Source organism: Falco biarmicus, chromosome 3, assembly GCF_023638135.1.
Source record: "Falco biarmicus isolate bFalBia1 chromosome 3, bFalBia1.pri, whole genome shotgun sequence".
Taxonomy (NCBI): domain Eukaryota; kingdom Metazoa; phylum Chordata; class Aves; order Falconiformes; family Falconidae; genus Falco; species Falco biarmicus.
The window spans coordinates 29,805,622-29,825,454 of record NC_079290.1 but is presented as its reverse complement, the minus strand read 5'-3'; the positions used below and the strand labels follow the sequence as shown (position 1 = coordinate 29,825,454).

General features: G+C 39.5%; 1 protein-coding gene and 1 long non-coding RNA gene across 7 annotated transcripts in view; one reads left to right on the top strand and one right to left on the bottom strand.

The window, feature by feature from the left end:
• The window catches only part of MATN2 (matrilin 2), a 76,102-nt gene that overhangs the window by 54,404 nt on the left and 1,865 nt on the right, over window positions 1-19,833 (top strand). For 2 of the 6 annotated variants that reach the window (XM_056331729.1, XM_056331727.1), the window contains exons 10-25: window positions 1,752-1,874; window positions 2,037-2,159; window positions 2,507-2,629; window positions 3,054-3,176; window positions 6,238-6,360; window positions 6,455-6,577; window positions 6,668-6,790; window positions 6,962-7,084; window positions 7,291-7,413; window positions 7,555-7,677; window positions 7,844-7,966; window positions 9,974-10,387; window positions 13,514-13,666; window positions 17,333-17,404; window positions 17,977-18,087; window positions 18,339-18,434. In XM_056331729.1, the coding sequence (XP_056187704.1) occupies window positions 1,752-1,874; window positions 2,037-2,159; window positions 2,507-2,629; window positions 3,054-3,176; window positions 6,238-6,360; window positions 6,455-6,577; window positions 6,668-6,790; window positions 6,962-7,084; window positions 7,291-7,413; window positions 7,555-7,677; window positions 7,844-7,966; window positions 9,974-10,387; window positions 13,514-13,666; window positions 17,333-17,404; window positions 17,977-18,087; window positions 18,339-18,434 (2,199 nt within the window). Of the gene's footprint in view, window positions 1-1,751; window positions 1,875-2,036; window positions 2,160-2,506; window positions 2,630-3,053; window positions 3,177-6,237; window positions 6,361-6,454; window positions 6,578-6,667; window positions 6,791-6,961; window positions 7,085-7,290; window positions 7,414-7,554; window positions 7,678-7,843; window positions 7,967-9,973; window positions 10,388-13,513; window positions 13,667-17,332; window positions 17,405-17,976; window positions 18,088-18,337; window positions 18,435-19,833 lie in introns of all 6 variants that reach the window. The other 4 variants (XM_056331730.1, XM_056331732.1, XM_056331731.1 and 1 more) reach the window with 4 other exon arrangements.
• Window positions 13,675-18,340, bottom strand: LOC130146059 (uncharacterized). The gene is made up of 3 exons (XR_008820750.1): window positions 18,101-18,340; window positions 16,388-16,723; window positions 13,675-14,620 (listed from the first exon to the last, which is right to left on the bottom strand). It is a non-coding gene; the product is annotated as an uncharacterized LOC130146059 (long non-coding RNA).

Below are 19,833 nucleotides of genomic sequence, written 5' to 3'. Positions count from 1 at the left end.
CCCATAGATCTCATCAACATCTGTTAAATAACGTTTACAGAAAAAAAAATCAGTCACCCAGATATTACCATGTCAAATTAAAAGCTCCTTATTCTCAGTTTGTGTATCACAACAGCACCCTACTTGATTATTCCATGCAAACAGAGACAAATTCTGCTTATCTCAAGAAGTACTGACACTCTAAAAGCAAGCTACATGTTCTGTCCATGCAGAATTCCAGAGGGATCCAGACAGTTTGGGGCACTGGGCTATGATTAATGGGATGAAATTTAACAAATCCAGATGCCAGATTTTGCACCTGGGTATGGAGTAACGCCAGGCACAAGTAAAGATTGGGAGAGGAGTGGCTGGGGAGCAGCGCTGCAGAAAGGGACCTGGGGGTGCTGGTGACAGCAGGCTCAGCGTGAGTCAGCAGCGTGCCCTGGCAGCCACGGGTGCTGGGTCACCCTGGGGTGATCGGACACAGCACAACCAGCGGCCCCAGCGGCGCCTGTCCCTGCGTTCAGTGTCGCTGCGGCCTCACCTTGCGCACTGTGTGTGGTTCTGGGGCCCACAGAAAGGCCCAATTTCAGAAGGATGTGAAGGTCCCTGAAAGCCTTCAGAGGAGGGCAACGCAGCTGGTGAGAGGGCTGGAAGGCATGTCCGATGAGGAGCGGGTAAGGGCTTTGGGCTTGTCCAGGTTGGAGAAAAGGAGGTTGAGGGGTGACCTCACCGCTCTCTATGGCTTCCTGAGGAGGGGAGGTGGAGAGGGAGATGCTGAGCTCTTCCCCCTGGATCCAGTGACAGCACATGTGGGAATGGTTCAAAGCTGTACCAGGGGAGGCTTAGCCTGGGCATTAGGAACCACTTCTTTACCGATAGGGTGGTCAAACTGGAACAGGCTTCCTAGAGGAGTGGTTAATACCCCAAGCCTGTTAGTTGTTTAAGAGGTATTTGGACAGTGCTTTTACTATGCTTTAACTTTTGGTCAGCCCCGAACTGATCAGACAGTTGGACTAGCAGATTGTTGTAGGTCCCTTCCAGATGGAATGTTCTGTTCTGTTTGTTCTAAGTCTTGCAGGGAAATAAGTGTGTGGGAAAGAAAGGGAATACAAGATGTTAGTTTATATAATGTTAATTAATAGATTGCATTTCATTTTATTTTGAAATATGAATTGTATCTACATTCTGTATGAGAAAACCCCATGAACATCTGTTTGCCCAATTATAGCTGGCAACTTTCCAGAATTCCACAGCAGGATCATGTAATTTGTCTTTCTCGCTATCCTTAAATACTACACACACTGCATTTTTGTAACCCTACTTTACAGAAAAATGACAAACACCTTCTGAACTTAAGCACAGAGGAAGAAAAAGCATTAACTATTTCAGGTTTGAGCAGGTTCATTACTGAAGATAAAAAGTTGATGATAGAAAGATCTGTTTCTCACTGGAAAGTTTACTTGAAATGTGGATGTGGGAGTTAGGTGCCTTTGGAAATCCTAGTGGGTCACTAATCTGCATGCTAGGGATATGAAATTCTACAAACTCTAGAACTGGAACAGTGCACTTCTTAATACTGAGGTTGCAAAATGAACAGGACAAAGATGTACCTTTCTGTGACAACAAAAAAAGACAGCAGGTGCTATAAATGATTTGCAGGATTGAGTCCAGTATACTAGCAAGGACAAGAACATTCAGTAGCTGGGGATTGTTAACATTTTGAACATCTTACCCTAAACGCAATTTTTTATCTATTAAATTTTTCTCAGGTAAAAATGTCTGCAAATCAGTGAGCCATGGCTGTGAGCATATTTGTGTTAGTGCTGACAATTCCTACATGTGCAAGTGTCGTGAGGGATTTGTATTGAGAGAAGATGGCAAGAGGTGCAGAAGTGAGTGACTGTTATCTATTGAACGTTTTTGCATGCGCATCAAGCAAGGAAAGAAAGGGGTTTTTCACTTCTTACTGGAAGAAAAACAACCCTACTTTTTGATATCTACATTTTTTTAACATGTTTTCATTCCAAACCTATGTTTGTATCAATCATTCTCAGGACGGGACATCTGCAAATCAGTCAGCCATGGCTGTGAGCATATTTGTGTTAACGAAGGTGACTCATATGTTTGCAAATGTCATGAGGGTTTTCTGCTGAGAGCAGATGAGAAAACATGCAGAAGTAAGTACTCCAATAATTACTCACAGACTTTTATCTACAGTATGTAGGTTTATGGAAGTGTTCTAATAAATACAACAGTTTACTGTTATAATATAGGATTAGTATTTTTATACTTGCCAGAAACTTGTAGAGACTCTGTGTACAGAAATAGTGTATTTAATAGCCAAATTGGTATGACTGGAGATAAAAAAAGACAACTTTTCAGGTACCAAGAGTTAGAAGTGTTTGCTGAATAAATTTCTATTCATTTCTTCCAGTGTATCAGTACACCTAATAAAAGCTACTACTTCTCCATTAACATATTCACTGTAGATGTGCTTTAACCAAATTTCATCAACTATTTTCAGATAAAGACATTTGCAGTTCAGTTGACCATGGCTGTGAACATGTTTGTGTTAACGCTGATGAGTCATACATCTGCCAGTGTTATGAGGGATTTGCACTAAGGGAAGATGGAAAAACATGTAGAAGTAAGTGTCCTTATCTTTAATAGATTTCCTTTATGATCTGTGCATTCATAGACATGTTTTAAATACTAGCAACCTTATTTTTTTCCCAGATAAAGATGTTTGCAATTCTGTTGATCATGGTTGTGAGCATGTTTGCATGAATACTGACAGTTCATACATTTGCCAGTGCTATGAGGGTTTTGTATTGAGGGAAGATAAGAAAACATGTAAAAGTAAATTATTTTATGTTACTGTATTTTTTGCACTCAGAGGTCTACTAAAGAAACATATTGTGCTAGAGGCAGGTCTTTTTATTGGGGATTTTGCCTGCCAAAAAGGAGGATAAATTCTTTATTTCTTAGGAGCTTATTACTGTTAGTCTTTAAAGTTTTGGAAATGTTCTCATTTGTCAAACTGTAGTACATAAAATCTACGTTATCCCTAGATAAGGACATCTGCAAATCAGTCACTCATGGCTGTGAACATCTTTGTGTTAATGATGACTATTCATACACTTGCCAGTGCCATGATGGATTTGTACTAAGGCAAGATGGGAAAACATGCCGAAGTAAGTAGCCTATGAATAAAAGAATTAATTTCTTTTCTTTTTATAGGAGATTATTTACCGATTCATAGTAGTCAGAATGGAATATTGTTCTCTATAGATCGTAAGACTTATATGAAATTAATTATTTGAACTGAAGATACATTTCAAAAAACCAGTCAATTTTAACATTTGAAAGTAGCTTTGAAAATGTGAACTTCATTTCTAGATTGAGTATGTTGAATTTAAATCTTCAGCATAGGATGTTGCTGCATTTTACTTTGAATTGAAGTTTTAATTGCCACTGTGTTGTTTTGTGTGTATTCATGCAGATCACGACTTAACCTGTTCCTTTAACCTCTTAGCATGTTCTTTTGTAAATGATAAGCAGATGAAACTCCTTCAGGCTCCTTATATGTTTTCTGATCTTTCCATAAATCTCTTCTTGCTCCCCTAAAACCTCTGGTATTCATCAGCATCCTTATGGGGGCACCACAGTGGTACAAAGTCGTCTAATAGGAAACACAGCAGGGTCCAGAGCAGAGCATCTATAGCCACCTAATTATTATTTTAATCTACCTATCTTTTTTTATCTTTTTTTAATCTATCTTTTTCTTTATGACCAAACATAATGTGAGTCTATGACCAAAATATTCTGCTAGCGCTTGTGTTCAGTTGTTATCTACCACGATCACAAGCTGTTTAAGACTCTGTCATACAGGTGTCCCACATCCTGTAAGTACAGCATTCATTCTTTGTTTCTGAATGTATAAGCTTAGTTCTGGCTACTTTAAAATACATATGATCTGCTGTTATCCAGCTTGCAAAAAGGTTCATGTCTCCTTATATCAGCAGCTGCTCTATTTTTATTTGCTTTTCTCTCAAAACTGGAGTAACCTACAAACTTTGTTGGCGATTATTTTGTAGTTTCTTTTGGGTTGCTCATAAAAATGTTAAATAGTAGAGGATCACGGCAAATTCTTAGAAAGAAAGCCACTTCATGTTTCCCCATTTATGACTTATCCTGAAGACCTCTCTAGCCAGTGTTAATCCATATAATGTTGATTCTGTAGACTGTTTCCTTAATGAAAATAAATAGAGATTACTGCCTTATTGAACGCTCCATTGTGTGAACAGCATGAGCTTTGTGAACCAGCCTCATAATAAATTTTAAAAAATATTTAGTTAGCTTTCCAGTATCTATTTTTCCATAACATGAGCTTGATTGATATTAATTCTCTTTCTTTGATTTTACTCTGAAGCAAGTTCCACATTAATCCATGCCATTTTTTTAATGCAGATTGATGTCAGGCTGACAGGCTTACAATGAACTATCCATCCTTTCCAAACACTGGAGCAATAGTAATTTTTTCAGTGTGTGTGCATACACTGTGGAGGGAGACTGCTAAGTGTGTTGGAGCTTCCTCAGAGTTCTAGGAGTTACTGAAAAATAACACTAACCATCCAAGGTCTTCTTCAGCCAGTTACAACTCTTCATTGCAAGTTACCTGGATCTACTGATTTTAAAATGTGTGTATTCAGTAGGTGCTGTGTGACCTGCTTCTCAGCTGATGAAACTCTTCGCTCACTTAACTATTTTAACGCTTCTGCATTAAGATTGGCAATTCTACCATTTCTATCTATTAATTAATAATACATTGTTAGAATGCTTTTTATTCCTTAGACTTCAAATAACTTACTCATACTATCCTCTATTTTGTTGGCCGTGCACCCCCTTGTCCTTTATCTTATTATTTAAGTGTTTTCAAATTCCCGGTATTTTCATGTTCAGTAAATACTGTGAATGTTCTTCTCTTTCAATCATTATTCAAATCATACAGCTGTTGTCGATTTCTAAATGAGGTTGCTTTTTTTAACTACTCTGTCATTCTCTTTAGATTATGGGACTATGTTTTTGGGGTGTATCTAGTAAAATAACCTTAAATAGGGCAGTCATTCACTTTTACTGTTTTTTTGTTACACCACCCCCACCCCATCCCAAAATATTCTGGCTTATATTTGCTTTCAGCTATGTACAATTCATCCTTTTGAAGTTATAGCCATGTCTGCTGCTGGTTTGTATTTGATTCTGTTTATAAAGAACAAATGTTTGAGTTGCACACAGCTGTGTATAAGCAGATGCTAAGTTTACTTACATGGCAATTTCTTCTTTATCTGCTATAATGGGATCTAGTTTAGATTGCCATGTCTTAAATGTAATGCTTATTGAGTTAGAAGATTTTCCTTTCTAGTAGTTTTTGGAATTTTTGTGTTGGCATCGTGAGACCTCCAGGTAATTTGGCTCAGATTTAAGGTCTTTTAAAAATATAAGGTTTTCTTCCCTGCATGTTAAACCTAAGTATTCTGCTGAAGAGTCAGTCTGAACTTGGCTGTCAGCACTGTTGTACCTTTAGGTAAAGGTAGTTCTCAATTAGCAATCAAGAATGTTTTCTTCTGTGTTGCAGTGAAAAAGAAACGGGGAATGCTGATAGATGGCTCCACTTCCTTCTGTACTTTCTCCTCCTCCCCATCCACCCTTCTTGAAGAGGTTTTAACTAACTGGTTTTAACACACAAATCCTCCCATCAATTTTCAGCAATACTAGTTAGATTTTATTTATCCTCTTAAATGAGTAATCCCTATCCTTCCAGGGTTTGTTTATGCAGGCTCTTGGCATTGATGTAAGGATGTTAAAGAATTATTTTGCTTCATGTCCTGTGGTGTTTGGCTTAGCTATTTTTTTTTACCAGCATGAATTTGTGCTAAATGACCATACTAAATTATTCCCTGTTTTTACTCTTACTACTCCTAATGTAAAATCCTTCTCCTTAATCTAGCCAGATTAATCCTAAAATTATTTATTGTCAGTGGGAAGCCATCCAAACTATGCAATTCTTTCTGCTCAGATGGTAAAGGACTCTACTGCATGTAAACTAAGCTGTCTATGGTTTAACTAGCCAGAGATTTGCTTTCAGTTTGGAGGTTTCCATCTTTCTTTGCTCATGGGATTACCACCACAGTCTTTGTATTGACAAAAAAAAGTTTAAATAGCAAACCACATTAAATATTATCTAACTGTTCCCAGGCAAGGATATTTGCAAATCAGTCAACCATGGCTGTGAACATGATTGTGTTAATGCTGGGGATTCATTTGTTTGTAAGTGTCAGGAGGGATTCCTGCTAAGAGAAGACGGAAAAACATGCAAAAGTAAGTAGTTTGATATTTATCAGCGTACTTTTTATCTGCAGCTCATGCTCGTGTAGAAATGCGTTAACCAGCACAAGCTGTCATCTCTTTTCAGATAAAGATCTTTGCAAATCAGTCAACCATGGCTGTGAACATGTTTGTGTTAATACTGATGATTGGTACATCTGCAAATGCCATGATGGGTTCCTACTGAGAGAAGATGGGAAAACCTGCAGAAGTAAGTAGGATGAGAACTTAATTTGATGAATTACACACATAATTGATGCCTCTGCTGATGAATGTTGACTGCCAACTCTTCCGTTTGCAGACAAGGATGTTTGCAATTCAGTCAGTCATGGCTGTGAACAAGTTTGTGTGAATACTAAAGATTCCTACATCTGCAAGTGTCATGAAAAATTCATACTGAAGGAAGACGGAAAGACATGTAGATGTGAGTAGCCTGAGCTATAAAAGTATGTTTTTATTTGAGCTTTTAAGTGTTGTGACTGTGAGTATTTGCACATGTGTATGTTTGTGATTTGCAACTATTTAGACAGGTTAATAGAAGGTATGATCTCTCCCTAATGAACCTCACCTCACAAACTCCATCCACTCTTCTCAGATAAAGATGTTTGCAACTCAGTTGATCATGGCTGTGAACATACTTGTGTTAATACTGGTGATTCCTATATTTGCAAGTGTCATGAGGACTTCACACTGAGGGAAGATGGGAAAACTTGTAGGAGTAAGTTGTTAAATCTTTGTTTTGTACTTCCCAATCTCTTAATGGAACACACCATGTAATGGTAGTGTGTTATTTGTGTCTTTAATTTAGAATCAACTTCATGGAAGTAAGCTTCTTCATGGAAATTTATTGCCATATTTTTTTGACATTTTGTGAAAGTCATTTACCTAGCTAACCATGCTAAATATAATTTTCATTATTCCAAGGTAAAAATATCTGCAAAACAGTCAACCATGGTTGTGAACATGTCTGTGTTCCAACTGGCGATTCATACACGTGTCAGTGTCACAAGGGATTTATATTGAGGCGAGACAGGAAAACATGCAGGAGTGAGTAGCTGGAACCTTTATGGGGAATACGGTTTTTCAGTCATAAAATAAATAACAGACTTAATTTTACTCAAAGCTTGTTTGTGCCAGTTTTGCATTTGAGAAATGGTCTAATACAGAAATTCTCTTAACAATTCTCAGATAAAGACCTGTGTAAATCCATTGACCATGGCTGTGAACATGTGTGCATTAATAATAACAGTTCATACAGCTGTCAGTGCCATGAGGGTTTTGTCCTGCGACAAGATGGGAAAACATGTCGAAGTAAGTAACTCAGTATGTCTGTCAGCCACTCTTCTCTGGCATTGCTACAGAAACAAACAAAGATGTTATACGCCTTTGTCATACATTCCTCAAATATCATGCTTGGAGTCTTTGAATTTATAAATATGTTAAATATAATACATATAAATATTTCAATTTTTCCTAGATAAAGATGTCTGCAAATCAGTTGCCCATGGTTGTGAACATATTTGTGTTAATAATGACGATTCATACATCTGCAAATGCCAGGAGGGATATGTACTAAAAGAGGATCAGAAAACATGCAGAGGTAAGTACGTCTTATTTAGACATCATTTCTTTGATTTGTAAAATTACTTAACCTCACTTCAAAAATGATAGCCCAAAGCATATGTGAGTGTGATGGAAAATGTCTTGAACAATTAACTTAATGCTCTTGTAAGCAAAAAACTAACAAATTGCAACAGTTGTTTTGGTATAGCATCAAGTGCATAATAATTCTTTCCAAACATCAGGAAAAAAGCCAAAGTGAAATCTTATTATCAAGGAATGTGCACTTTAATCACATTCATGCACTGTGGAGCTTTTATCTCTATATACTCCATTTTAAAGTACTATTAGGTCGATTTGCTCATTTTCCAACATGACATGCTCAGAGTATGACAAGCGTTTATCTCATCACCAATTCTTACTTGAAGCAGAAATTCTTCTACAGGAACTCCAGAAAAACATTTATTCTGTAAAAATGGGTGTCTTAGTTGGGGACACTATCATTACCAAAAGAACAGTAACACGTTCATGGCTTATCTCAATCCTAACACCATTCATCATGAACTGCTGCCCTGTCTTGACTTACGCAATGACACTGAGGTCGTTCTGATACTCATATTCATTGCATTTCCATGACCTTAGTACATCTGGCACACCTTTTCCTCAGATGACTGCAGAAAGGAATTATTGGACAGCAGTTTTTAAATAGAGTTATTATCTAAGAAGAAAGATCCAAGCTCTAAAGCTGCAAGTTTCTTATTCCTACACTGAATTGGTAACAGGTATATTCAGTAGTTTCTGCAGTCAAAGAAATTTCTGCTGCACAATTCTCTCTTGCATAGTGCTTACAGCATTCTTGAGGTGCACGGAAGTCAAAGTTAATTTGATCCAGACTGATGAAAATCTTATATTCCTTAGTATGGTAAAATCTTCCTGGAAGTTACATTGATCAAATAGGATCTGAGCATCTCTGCAGCCAGCCCCTTGCACTAAGCACACTAGTCTATGCCTGCTGGAGGAAATTCCTCTCCAGAATAATAAAAAAAAACCCAACAACAAAAAACAAACACATGGCAGAACCAGTCTGCAGCTTCAAAGACATTCTCCCTAAATTTCCTAACCTTGTTATGGGTACATAGTGCCTACAAACTGCTTTGATTTCTGAGTGTACACTTGCCAAAAGTATGTGAACTCCAAATCTGTCAGTCTCCTGACAAACTCCCAGCTTTAATGGGTAAATCAGAAAAGGTTTATTTCAGCAATATTTAAGCTGCCTAATTACAAGACTGTTAAGTTACAAGCACGAAAACCTTATCTAAACAATCCTGATCCATGTTTAGCAGCTAGCCACGTTTCTAGCATTTAACTCTTTCACCTGCGTTTTTTTAGCTGTTTTTCTGCCACTACAGGTTGGTTTGTGCTACCAAAAAACCCATGAATTTTCTGAATTTTGCCCCCAGACTTGAACCTACCTCAAGCTCTTGGCTTTTGTTTCACTGTTCCCTGCCACTAAATATGACTCCTAGTTTTTCACCTTCTATACAAATGTGGCTTCACTGACTCATTTCTTTGTACCACTTTCACCTTTTTGCTACTTCTGCAACACAGATGCAGCTCCAGCAATTCTCTTCCATGTCTTTCAGTGCTGGTCATCTACACAAATCTGAAGTTGGCATACTGGCCTATCCCTGTAAGAAAATGATGGCAGCTCTGTCTCTGTATCCTAGCTGTGTTCTTCACTCCACTTAACAGTCATTCTTAAAATTTTCTGATTGTTACTGTCAAGTGTTGTAGTATACTGCAAAGCAGTATGTCTCTTAAGTATTTGCTGTGATTGTATTTTTGTTAAATTCTTAGTCATAGGCACACTCTTAGGTTTTGGTATAGACTGTACACAACATCTTCGGGCACGCTGGCAAAGCTGGATAAGCCAGGAACAAGGTACTTCAGATGATCTCTGAGTTTATGCAGTCCCTGGGTATCTAGATCCCTTTTTCAGCTTTGTGGAGATTTTCATGGTCTGAACACTCTGCTGCTTATTTCACAGGATGCAGTGAAGGCCCACTTGACCTGGTGTTTGTGATCGATGGATCAAAAAGTCTCGGGGAGGATAATTTTGAAATTGTAAAACAATTTGTCTCGGGAGTCTTGGATTCACTTGAGATTTCACCCAAAGCTGCTCGAGTTGGTTTGCTTCAGTATTCCACTGAAGTTCGCACTGAGTTTACATTAAAGCAGTTCAGCTCAGCCAAAGATATGAAGAAAGCTGTATCGCAAATGAAATACATGGGACGAGGTTCCATGACAGGACTGGCTCTGAAACAAATGTTTGAGAGGAGCTTCACAGAAACAGAGGGAGCAAGACCATTTTCAGCGAATGTCCCTCGAATCTCCATTGTGTTTACGGATGGACGAGCCCAAGATGAAGTCTCAGAGTGGGCTACTAGAGCAAAGCGAAATGGTAAGCAGAGATGTTTTTGACTTATTCTAAAAGGCAAATATTGTTAGAAATAAGACGTAGTGATAGCAGGGATGTGCTACACTTATCTGGTAATCAAGAAAGTTTTTGCCATAGCAGTCTGGCTAGCACAGTGACCACTGTGGCAGAACATCAGATCTTTGGTGTTCACAAGAACCTTTGCTACAAGGCATGTATGCCATCCCTAGTGCGAGACCCATGATGGCTGTCTCACCACTGGGGTTCTGTTCCACCACCAGGTAGTGGTACTACCCACCTGGCATGCCATGCAGTGCCCTGAACATATCCGCTAAGGGTAGACAATTGATACAGAGATTTGGGAACACTGGGCACTTCATCAAAAATTCTAACAATGAAAATCAAAAAAACTTTTACCTGCCTCTTCAAAATACAAAAATCTATCCTCCTGGGAAATACCATGGTAATAATTGGTTAAGTTATATTTTTATTTGCTTACATACTATATGTTTAACCAATTCTGTTGTGCTGATGGTATTCTGGAAAGAAGATGTGTGCTCCTTACAAAAGGATAGAGCTATAGTGCTGTCTATCTTTCTGTTGCTATGTGCCTTATCAGGTGATATGCTGAAATGTAACTGAAAACTGGTGGTTTTTAATTTAGAATACATGTGGGCTGAAATCCATCCTCTAGGACACCTGAATCACAAATCAGAAACTTCCCAGCAGTTTAGCAGAGTCAAATGAAAATTTGCAAAACTTTTCAAGAAAATAAAGGATCCTTTTTTTCTTTGTACAACAATTTCTAAGAAACTGCTTTAAGAACCATGGATGATGGCCCACAACACAGAGAAAGTAGCCAGACTTTAGATGATGCTGCACATCTATTTTTCTGTTCTTGTTTTATTGACTTGATGTTATCAATCATAACTTGATACATGATTAGTAGAGCATTGGTCAGGACTAATACCTCTAAGGAGAAAAGGGAAAAATGTCCAAGAATCCAATAAGAGCACGTGCTAACAAGGGTGCCATCACAGTGAAATAGAAACAAAGTGTACTTTAAAATATTTAAAACAAACACAAATATTTACAGGCTAACTAGTGAGATCTGGGAAAGTACGTGGAGGATTTACAGGACTGAAGAAGGAAAGAAGTACAAGCCAACCTTGCTTACTTGCTGAATGAAACCTCAGCTCCAGACTGCTTACACTGATATTTGTAATGCTAAAGCCAAATCCATCCCCTGTGTAATTGCAGCGTAGGCAATGTAGTAATGCTGAACATGAAATTGGCCTTGAATGCTTTATCACAGATATCTCCAAGTATTTAAAAAGCAACAAACCTCAGCATGACTGGTCCATTCATTAAATTGAATCAGCTTCTGGTGTTTTACTTTCCTGGCTAATGCTCGATGATAGGCAGATTCAAGACAAAAAGCAAGGAGATGCTTACATTAAATGTTAGAGTTGTAAAATGTGTATTTTATGATGTTATCAGCCCATGATTCTTCAGCAAAAATGTTAAAGTTCCAATTCAGTGAGTGTGTAGCTGTTATTACCCTGTGATAACAAAGAAATATCAAACCACTTCACCCCAAGTTTTAATGTGAAACCAACCAGCTGAAAAGGCAGCTTCTGCTCTTGAGTCTTATAAAAAAGAGCTTGAAATACTGTGAAGCTAATAGTTGCATCCTGAATCACAAATTCAGTACTAGTTGTGGACACTTTCTAAGCCAGAACTAATGTAAAGAGAAATGTTATATCAGATCATATCAGTGTGGCCAGCAGGACAAGGGAAGTGATCACCCCTCCCTGTACTGGTGAGGCTGCACGTCGAATACCAGTTTTGGGCCCCTCATTTCAAGAGGGACGTTGAGGTGCTGGAGCGTGTCCAGAGAAGGGCAACAGGGCTGGTGAAGGGTCTGGAGCACAGGTCTTGTGAGGAGCGGCTGAGGGACCTGGGGTGGTTTAGTCTGGAGGACTCAGGGGGGACCTTTATTGCTCTCTACAACTACCTGAAAGGAGGTTGTAGGCAGGTGGAGGTAGGTGTCCTCTCCCAAATAACTAGAGACAGGACGAAAGGAAACAGCCTCATCTTATCAGGGAAGGTTTAGATTGGATATTGGGAAAAAAATGTTCACTGAAAGGGTGGTGAAGTATTGGAACAGGCTCCCCAGGGAGGTGGTGAAATCACCATCCCTGGAGGTATTTAAAAGACACGTAGATGTGGTAGTTAGGGACATGGTTTAGTGGTGGACTTGGCAGTGCTGGGTTAATGGTTGGACTTGATCTCAAAGGTCTTTTCCAACCAAAATGATTTTATGATTCTAAGACATGTTCACAAGAATAAAACCATAACTGCTGAAAAAGGGGATATTGAAGATCACTTTTGTATTCATTGCTTGTTTAAAATCTGTCAGGTGAGAATGCTGTGAGCCACTTCCTCCTCTGCTTTCAGCTTGAGGAAAACTATAAATCCTCATTTACTTTGTCCCTACTGCTTCTGCTGGGGCAAATGCTCGTTGTGAGCACCCCTGGTGTAAGGCTGTTTTTCTCCTAGTCCCAGAAATCCCTTTCCTTCTCTTCTTACCCTTTGCAGTGCCTCCCAGCCCACTAGTGTCCCTTAGGGTGCAAGAATCTAGTTTCAATGCACTCTGAGTAACTGGATGAAACACTAAGTATGTTTTTCTAAAAAAGTTACTGCCCTCTTTCAGGACTTTGCCACATTCCCTAATACATAACAGGTCTTCCAGTCAGCCCAGTCATTAGCTTTACACCACATACCACACAGAGACACATACAAACCAGGAACTTTCAGTGGAGCTGTGAGGCTGACTTGTATGATTCTCTTGGATGTTTTGCAGTACTCTTCCTGAGTTCATTTACTATCAGTAGTAGCCAGGCAATTGTCATGTCTGTAACTTAAAAACTACCTGTTGAATTACAGCAAAGCAGTTGAGGTTCTACACATCTCTTTTAACTAAAGCATATTAAGCCTGTTTTAAACCAATTAAGTTACACAGCATATACATTTCTTGTACTTTCCATTTCTCTAAAATGACTAATGCTCATATTTTCCTTTCGTGGAGGAACAAGAGTTTAGAACTGCTGATGTGTAAAAATTATGTGCAATTTCTTTTGGGTCTAGGTATAATCATCTATGCCATTGGAATAGGAAAAGCAATTGAGGAAGAACTGCTGGAAATTGCTTCTGAGCCATCATATAAACATCTCTTCTATGCTGAGGATTTCACAGCTATGGAGGACATAAGTGAAGAGCTGAGAGTCCAAATCTGTGAAGGTAACAGTATTCCCCTTTCATTGAGACGAGAGGGATGAACACTTACAGGTTTTTTGCAGGCCTAAATGGACAGCTAGAGTCACAGCATAGCTCATAGATTATTGGTGGCACAACATTGCAAGGCATAAGTCACAGTAATTTTTCTACCCTTTAATATGTTAGGAATACACGCTCTTAATCTATCACCAGGTAAAGGTATATAATAATTGTCTTTATTTTCATAAAGGTTGCATAAAATGTACACTTCTGTGCCCAGAAAAGTCAACTGCTTCCTCCCCTTTCTTTTTCTACAGTTAAGTCAGCCATGCACGGAACCCCACCCCAAAGAAGCATGATCTACTTCATTAAGAATGTGGGAGAATAATCAGGGATTTGTAATGTCTTAAGAGCAATTTTTTATTCTCATTATGACCAGTGGCAAAAGCCTAAACCACAGCAAAACATTATCAAGAGCTGTTGTGCATATTTATAGAAGACTAAAAATAGTTCATTGAGCATACATTCACAGCTACAAAGAGTAGATTTCAGTTACAAATAAGCTCCCAAGCTGTGCGCCGCAAATGTGGAAGGCTTGTTCCAGAAGAACCCTTCCTCACTCTGGCACAAACAGCCTCTCTATAAACATTCCCAGCTGAAGTTTTGGAAGGGGAAGGGGAAATGTGAGCTGGGATGAAAGCTGTTCAGCTAGAGGACAGCGTCTCTCCCACTCGCACATTCCCAGGACACTCTATTATTTTGCAAATTAAAATTAGTACCAAAGCAAAATTCAGAAACATCACTGTGAATAATACTAGTCATAGCACTAGAATTGTGCAAGATTATTTAATTTTCACTAGCTTTTTTTTGGCTGTCTGAGTTAAATGCAAACAGCTTTTATTTTCTTTAATATTACTATGTCAAATTGGCTGGCAAGCAGCAGTGCATTTCTTCCTCATGCAGATGTCAAGGAAGAATCTGAAAAAGAAGAATCTGATAATGTTTCCTAGCTTGTATATTCTTTTGTGTTTCTCCTAGTTCTAAGTTCTAGTTCCATCTTTCTGAAATATGAACTACTATGATCACATGAAACCAAGTCTGTTCAATGAACCTTCTTATTAGGCAGATAATCTGCTGATGACAGCACGTCATCTTAAAAGCCTGGGGAGACGCCAAAGCCAAAACTATCTGGCAACCAGTATAATAATCCTTGCTCATTAGCAAGCCCCAGAGCTCAGTGATGGAAATGCATCCTCCAAGTACCCACAGCAGTGCTTAGCAACCACGATTCTTTTTTTTTAAACTATATTACTCACCATAAGAAAATAAATAAATCCTGCCCCTTTGTGGCAGTTTCTAGACTACACCTCTAGTAACTGGGCAGAACTGGTGCCTCTCGGATTCTGTCCTCTCTCACCAACAGGTAATGCCTCACACCTGTGAACTGAGGCCCAACCCAGCCTTGTTTTTCTGGACACTCCAGGACTACCTGTTACTCATCAACTCACTCCACCAGAAATTCTGCCTCCAAGCCTGTTACACCAGCTCGAAGTTCAGGGTTGGGTGTTTTTGGGTTTTTTTAGTTTAGTTTACAACCTAATTTTTTTCTCCTCCTTTGCAACAGCAGTAATCTTTTTACTCCAGCCTTGGTCCTTAGCTGAGAACTTGAGGCATACAGAATATGCACTCACGTTTACTTCTTCACCGCTGTTCTGAGCATGTGCATTATGGGAGCCTTTAATTACACGGTCACATACTATTTTTGTCACAAGACCCTCATCAGATGACAGTACTCAGCAGCCTGCTGGTTAACATTCTGTTCTCCTTCCAAACTGTGGATTGTTATCGCTGCTGCAACTAGCCACTGCTTTTGAAAATAGACTTTTTGGAAGACACTCTCACAGGCTTTTCCTAACAAAATACTTGGTTTTGTCACAAAACAGAATACTAAAAACAAACACCCAAATTTAGCATTGTTCCCCAACAAATTTGAGTAATGTTCACTGCACTGACTTTACCAAGAGACTCGGGATTAGCAGCCTCCTCGCTCCTTGTCTGATTCACAACTTTAGAGGTGATGAGATCAGAAATCTTTGGGCCCCAAGCAGTTCCTAAAGCCTGAAGAGGAGCCCAATTTCTGTCCCAAACTGGAAACCTTCTGCCACACATCTATCAGTTTCTTCCCTGTCCCTTACATCTGAATCCTAATTACTTGTCTATACCAGCCCAGCATCCAAAGCTCTAACTTTTCAGGTCAGCTCCTTTGCAATTCCAAGACAGCCACCTCATTAGCCTATAGCCCTCGAACAACTTCCTAGAGCAAGTCATTACCCAAGGTCAAATACTCAAGGTTCACCTTACCTGCTTCTCCACTCCTACTGGAAACCTCACCATCCTTGTTCCCAGTTCATCATTCTGCTAGACTCCTCACCCAGTCTATTTCATTCCTTACCTTGTAATCCCATCCCATACCTCTCTGCCCTGAACTCTTCTCCAAAATCTGTGTTCCTTCCACCAGCTTGTTCTCCCACACTTTTTGATTTAAATTTTGTTCTGTCCACTGAACTCTGGTCTTGCTCCTCATACCACTCATCTCTGTTCATCTCCTGTTCCTCATGCTCAGTCATTCCAGACTCCACCCAGAGGGTCTCACTTCCTTCCCAGTGTAACCTGGCAAAGCTGCATGCTATTGTGCACCCATCAAAATTCACTACACCAACAGAGATCCCAATAGCTGTAACAAACCTGTGGGGCCCAGAAGCATCTTCCATCTTCGTGCTGTACCAGGAGAGTTCACACAATCGCCTTTTACCCTCACACATTCACTTTCAGTGAAGGAACTCCGGGTATACTTGCAGGGATTCCCAAGATGCTCTACCCACTCCCCTGGCATAGTTGACCACGTCGAGCCGTTGTTCAATGTATATTCTTCGGCTCACGGGGGCCATTAAGGGCTCCACAGTTAATTGAAGGTGAAGCATTTATTTTCCAGAAAAGAACCCATTCGAACCAGAGCTGCCTCTACATTACCCTCTTGCGGCAACAAAGGGTAGTGCACAGAATGACTCGAGCTGGTTGTACCTACATATAAAGGAAAATTCCATTTCTCTCCAGACACCCTTTGACTAAAAAGATGTGTATGTGGAGTATGAAATAGACTCCTGCAGTTTAAAGGCTGTGCCTCATTAATTAGGAACTTGTATTTTTGCTTATAACTGTAGTGCATCAAACAAACTTTACTGCATCCATCCCACCTAACCACTCCCAACTTCCTATCGATGTTTCCCATTATAAAGGGGAAAACTGAAAGAGCATAAGAAATCTCTTCCTTCTCCAAGTTCTTATTCAGTTCGCTGCAAAGGACTGATGGGTGACAATGAAAGGTGCAAGAATTTTCATTAAAGGACACAAAATAGGTTGCCATCACTTCAGATTGCTTCACTATTTCTCTATTTGTAAAGCACTTCTGGTTTTATAGAGCTCCTCTGATAGTCTGAGTTAAAGAGCAAGTCCTCGAGTTTCCACCAACAGTGGACCTCTTCTAAACTGCACATGTATGAGGCATTCTCTATGTGTTATGAGAGAGAAAAACCAAGTTACTGGTAAGAAACATCTCCATTTCTAGGAAATGTGAACATTTTTATTGCTCCTTTTGTGATCTTACTTCCTTTGGCAATTTCTTTCTACCAGCCTTGAAAGACTCAGCTCACCAGCAGGATCTGTTATCTGGGAGGCTTCCTAAGATGGGTCCACAACCTTCAGGTTGGCTGTTTTAACTCAAGCGTCCTGCTGTCTTCCCAGTCGTTACTAAGTTGCCTCTTCATGCTGCCTTCTGTAAAGAACCCTAACAATTCACCCATGGGAGAACTGTTCGTCCCATTCCCCTCCCTACCCCCCCCTTCCAAGCCAACCTCCTTTCTGCAATTCAAATCTGCTTCGTACAAAACATGTGAGATTCACTGTAACAAATGCATGGCTGCATGCTTCTTATACCATCCAAATGAATTACTTCTTGGGGAAACTTGTATTTCAACACTGTGCTTGATATTTTAAAGCATGTTCAGCTTTCAATCACTTCTGTTTCTCACAGGAACCTTCACAACTCCCTTTCAGTTCTGCAACCCACAACTTAAATTATATATACAGTAAATACAGCCTAACAGCTTGGTTCCTTCGTATCTTTGTATCTCTAGTCCTCTCCATGAATGATCCTCACTGCAATCAGTGAGATTACTCGGTAATTAAGGAGAACTCAGTGCATGTGAGTAGAAAAAAATACTGTATAATTAAGTGAAGTGGGTTTGATTTTTAGACTTTTGGGGGGTTTCCTGCAGGACCTGAATCAACCACAATAGCCATCACAGATGTCATTGCCTGTCCCAATCTTGCAATACACCACAAGTATCTTTTTGAAGACAGTCACACTCACTCAACAAGAACAACAGGTAATCGGGTTACCTCTTAGAATAATCCAGACTGCTCTTTGAATATACAGACCCAAGTGTTGTGCGCTACTTTTCAGTATTTACAACATCTGCCCCAGAGCATTCCTTTGGATGTTGACCTGTTTTGAGAACAGGAAGCTGTATTAAACCTGCTCTGCATTTATAAGTCCTTGTCATTTCCTCCCCCATCCCATTCAATTTATTCAGCATTCAATTTATTTAGCCTGTACTTAACTGTTTCTCTTTTTCAGCAAAAACTTCAAAAGACAAAGACCAGTGCAAATGTGAAAACCTTGTGACATTCCAGAACTATGCAACTAATGAAGTACGAAAACTCACCCAGCGATATATCCTTTCAGAATTGTTTCCAACATTTAAGACAAGGGGGGCAGGGTAAAAGAAACTATAATTGGAATGCATCAAGTCTAAGCTGTCTCCATAGCTCAAATCAATCCACTGTCACCAAAACCTAAACTACTTAATAGACAACATTAATCTCTTAAGTAGCAAGGCTTTTAAGGCTTGAGATCTGCCTTAAAAGATCACAGAAGGAACAAAAGTATCAATAAGGATCTTAACTTTTAATAATCCCTAACAGCAAACACCTCCAAGGACAGCAAAGAAATGACTGGCCAAATTCAAGTAATACTCTTTGCTTGGGGTTATTTCTTCAGATGGTATTGCAATAGCAGCTACTGCCTACAGAGTCAGAATACAGGAGATGGTTCCCTTCTGAACTGCTTGCTGAAGCACCAGATGTAGCGAGTCATCTAAAACAATACTCCAAATCAAGACGAATTCAGAGGACTGAGGTCTGATTAATTTTGCATAAAAAAAATGCAGAGGAAAATTAACTAAGTGCAGATCAATAGCTTTTTCTCCCATATACAAGTCCTCCAGTCTTTTCAAAGGAGTTTAGTATAGCAGCCTTTACACTACCTGTAACCAGACATCTCAGGAAACAGCAGCAAATTGGCAATACAACTTTCTGCACTATTTTGCATCATGCAGTACTTATGCAGCATATTCCATGTTTGCTTGACGAAAGCTGCTTCTGCCTAATCGAACAGTAAAAAGACATCACATCTTCTATTTAAGTTTTCTGTGTGCAAGATCAATATGCACCTATTTTCTGCCGAGAAGAGTGCAGCGATACCAACAGCTCATAACTGTGTGCTTCCTAGATACCAACAGCTTCAGACTGAGGAACCTGAGGAGTTTATGGTCTGTCCAGTCAGGCTAGCAGAGCCCTCAGTGGTCACGACAGCAGGCAAGACCACAGAGGGCTCTGTTAACCTGACGCAAAATACTGCCTACCAGTTCAGACTTCACCTCCAGCTATTTTGTGTAACTGCAGCAGCCAGCCTCATTCTCAACTTCCCAAGTGAATCCTTCAGCAGGTAGTTTAAGGAATTACGTTCTGATCACCTGATTAACTAAATTGTTCCATGCAAAGTAGAATTACTTTATAAAGAGGGAGAAAGCCATCGCGTAAGTTTATTGCTAGGTCCTTCAAATGCTTAACTTTTACCTCTCTGAAGGGACCTCCCCTAAGTCTCCAAAATGAGTTCAGAGAAAAATCTCTAGGTCATTTCCCATCTCCTTAAAGAACATCAGCCAAACATGCAGTTCCAACCCAGATGCTGGTAAGAAAGGAGACCACTCCTTCCACCTTCAGCAGAAGCCTTAGCCTCTTCACAGTGACCTTCTGCAGCTGGGCTATGAGGAACTCTGAACTTAAAAGAA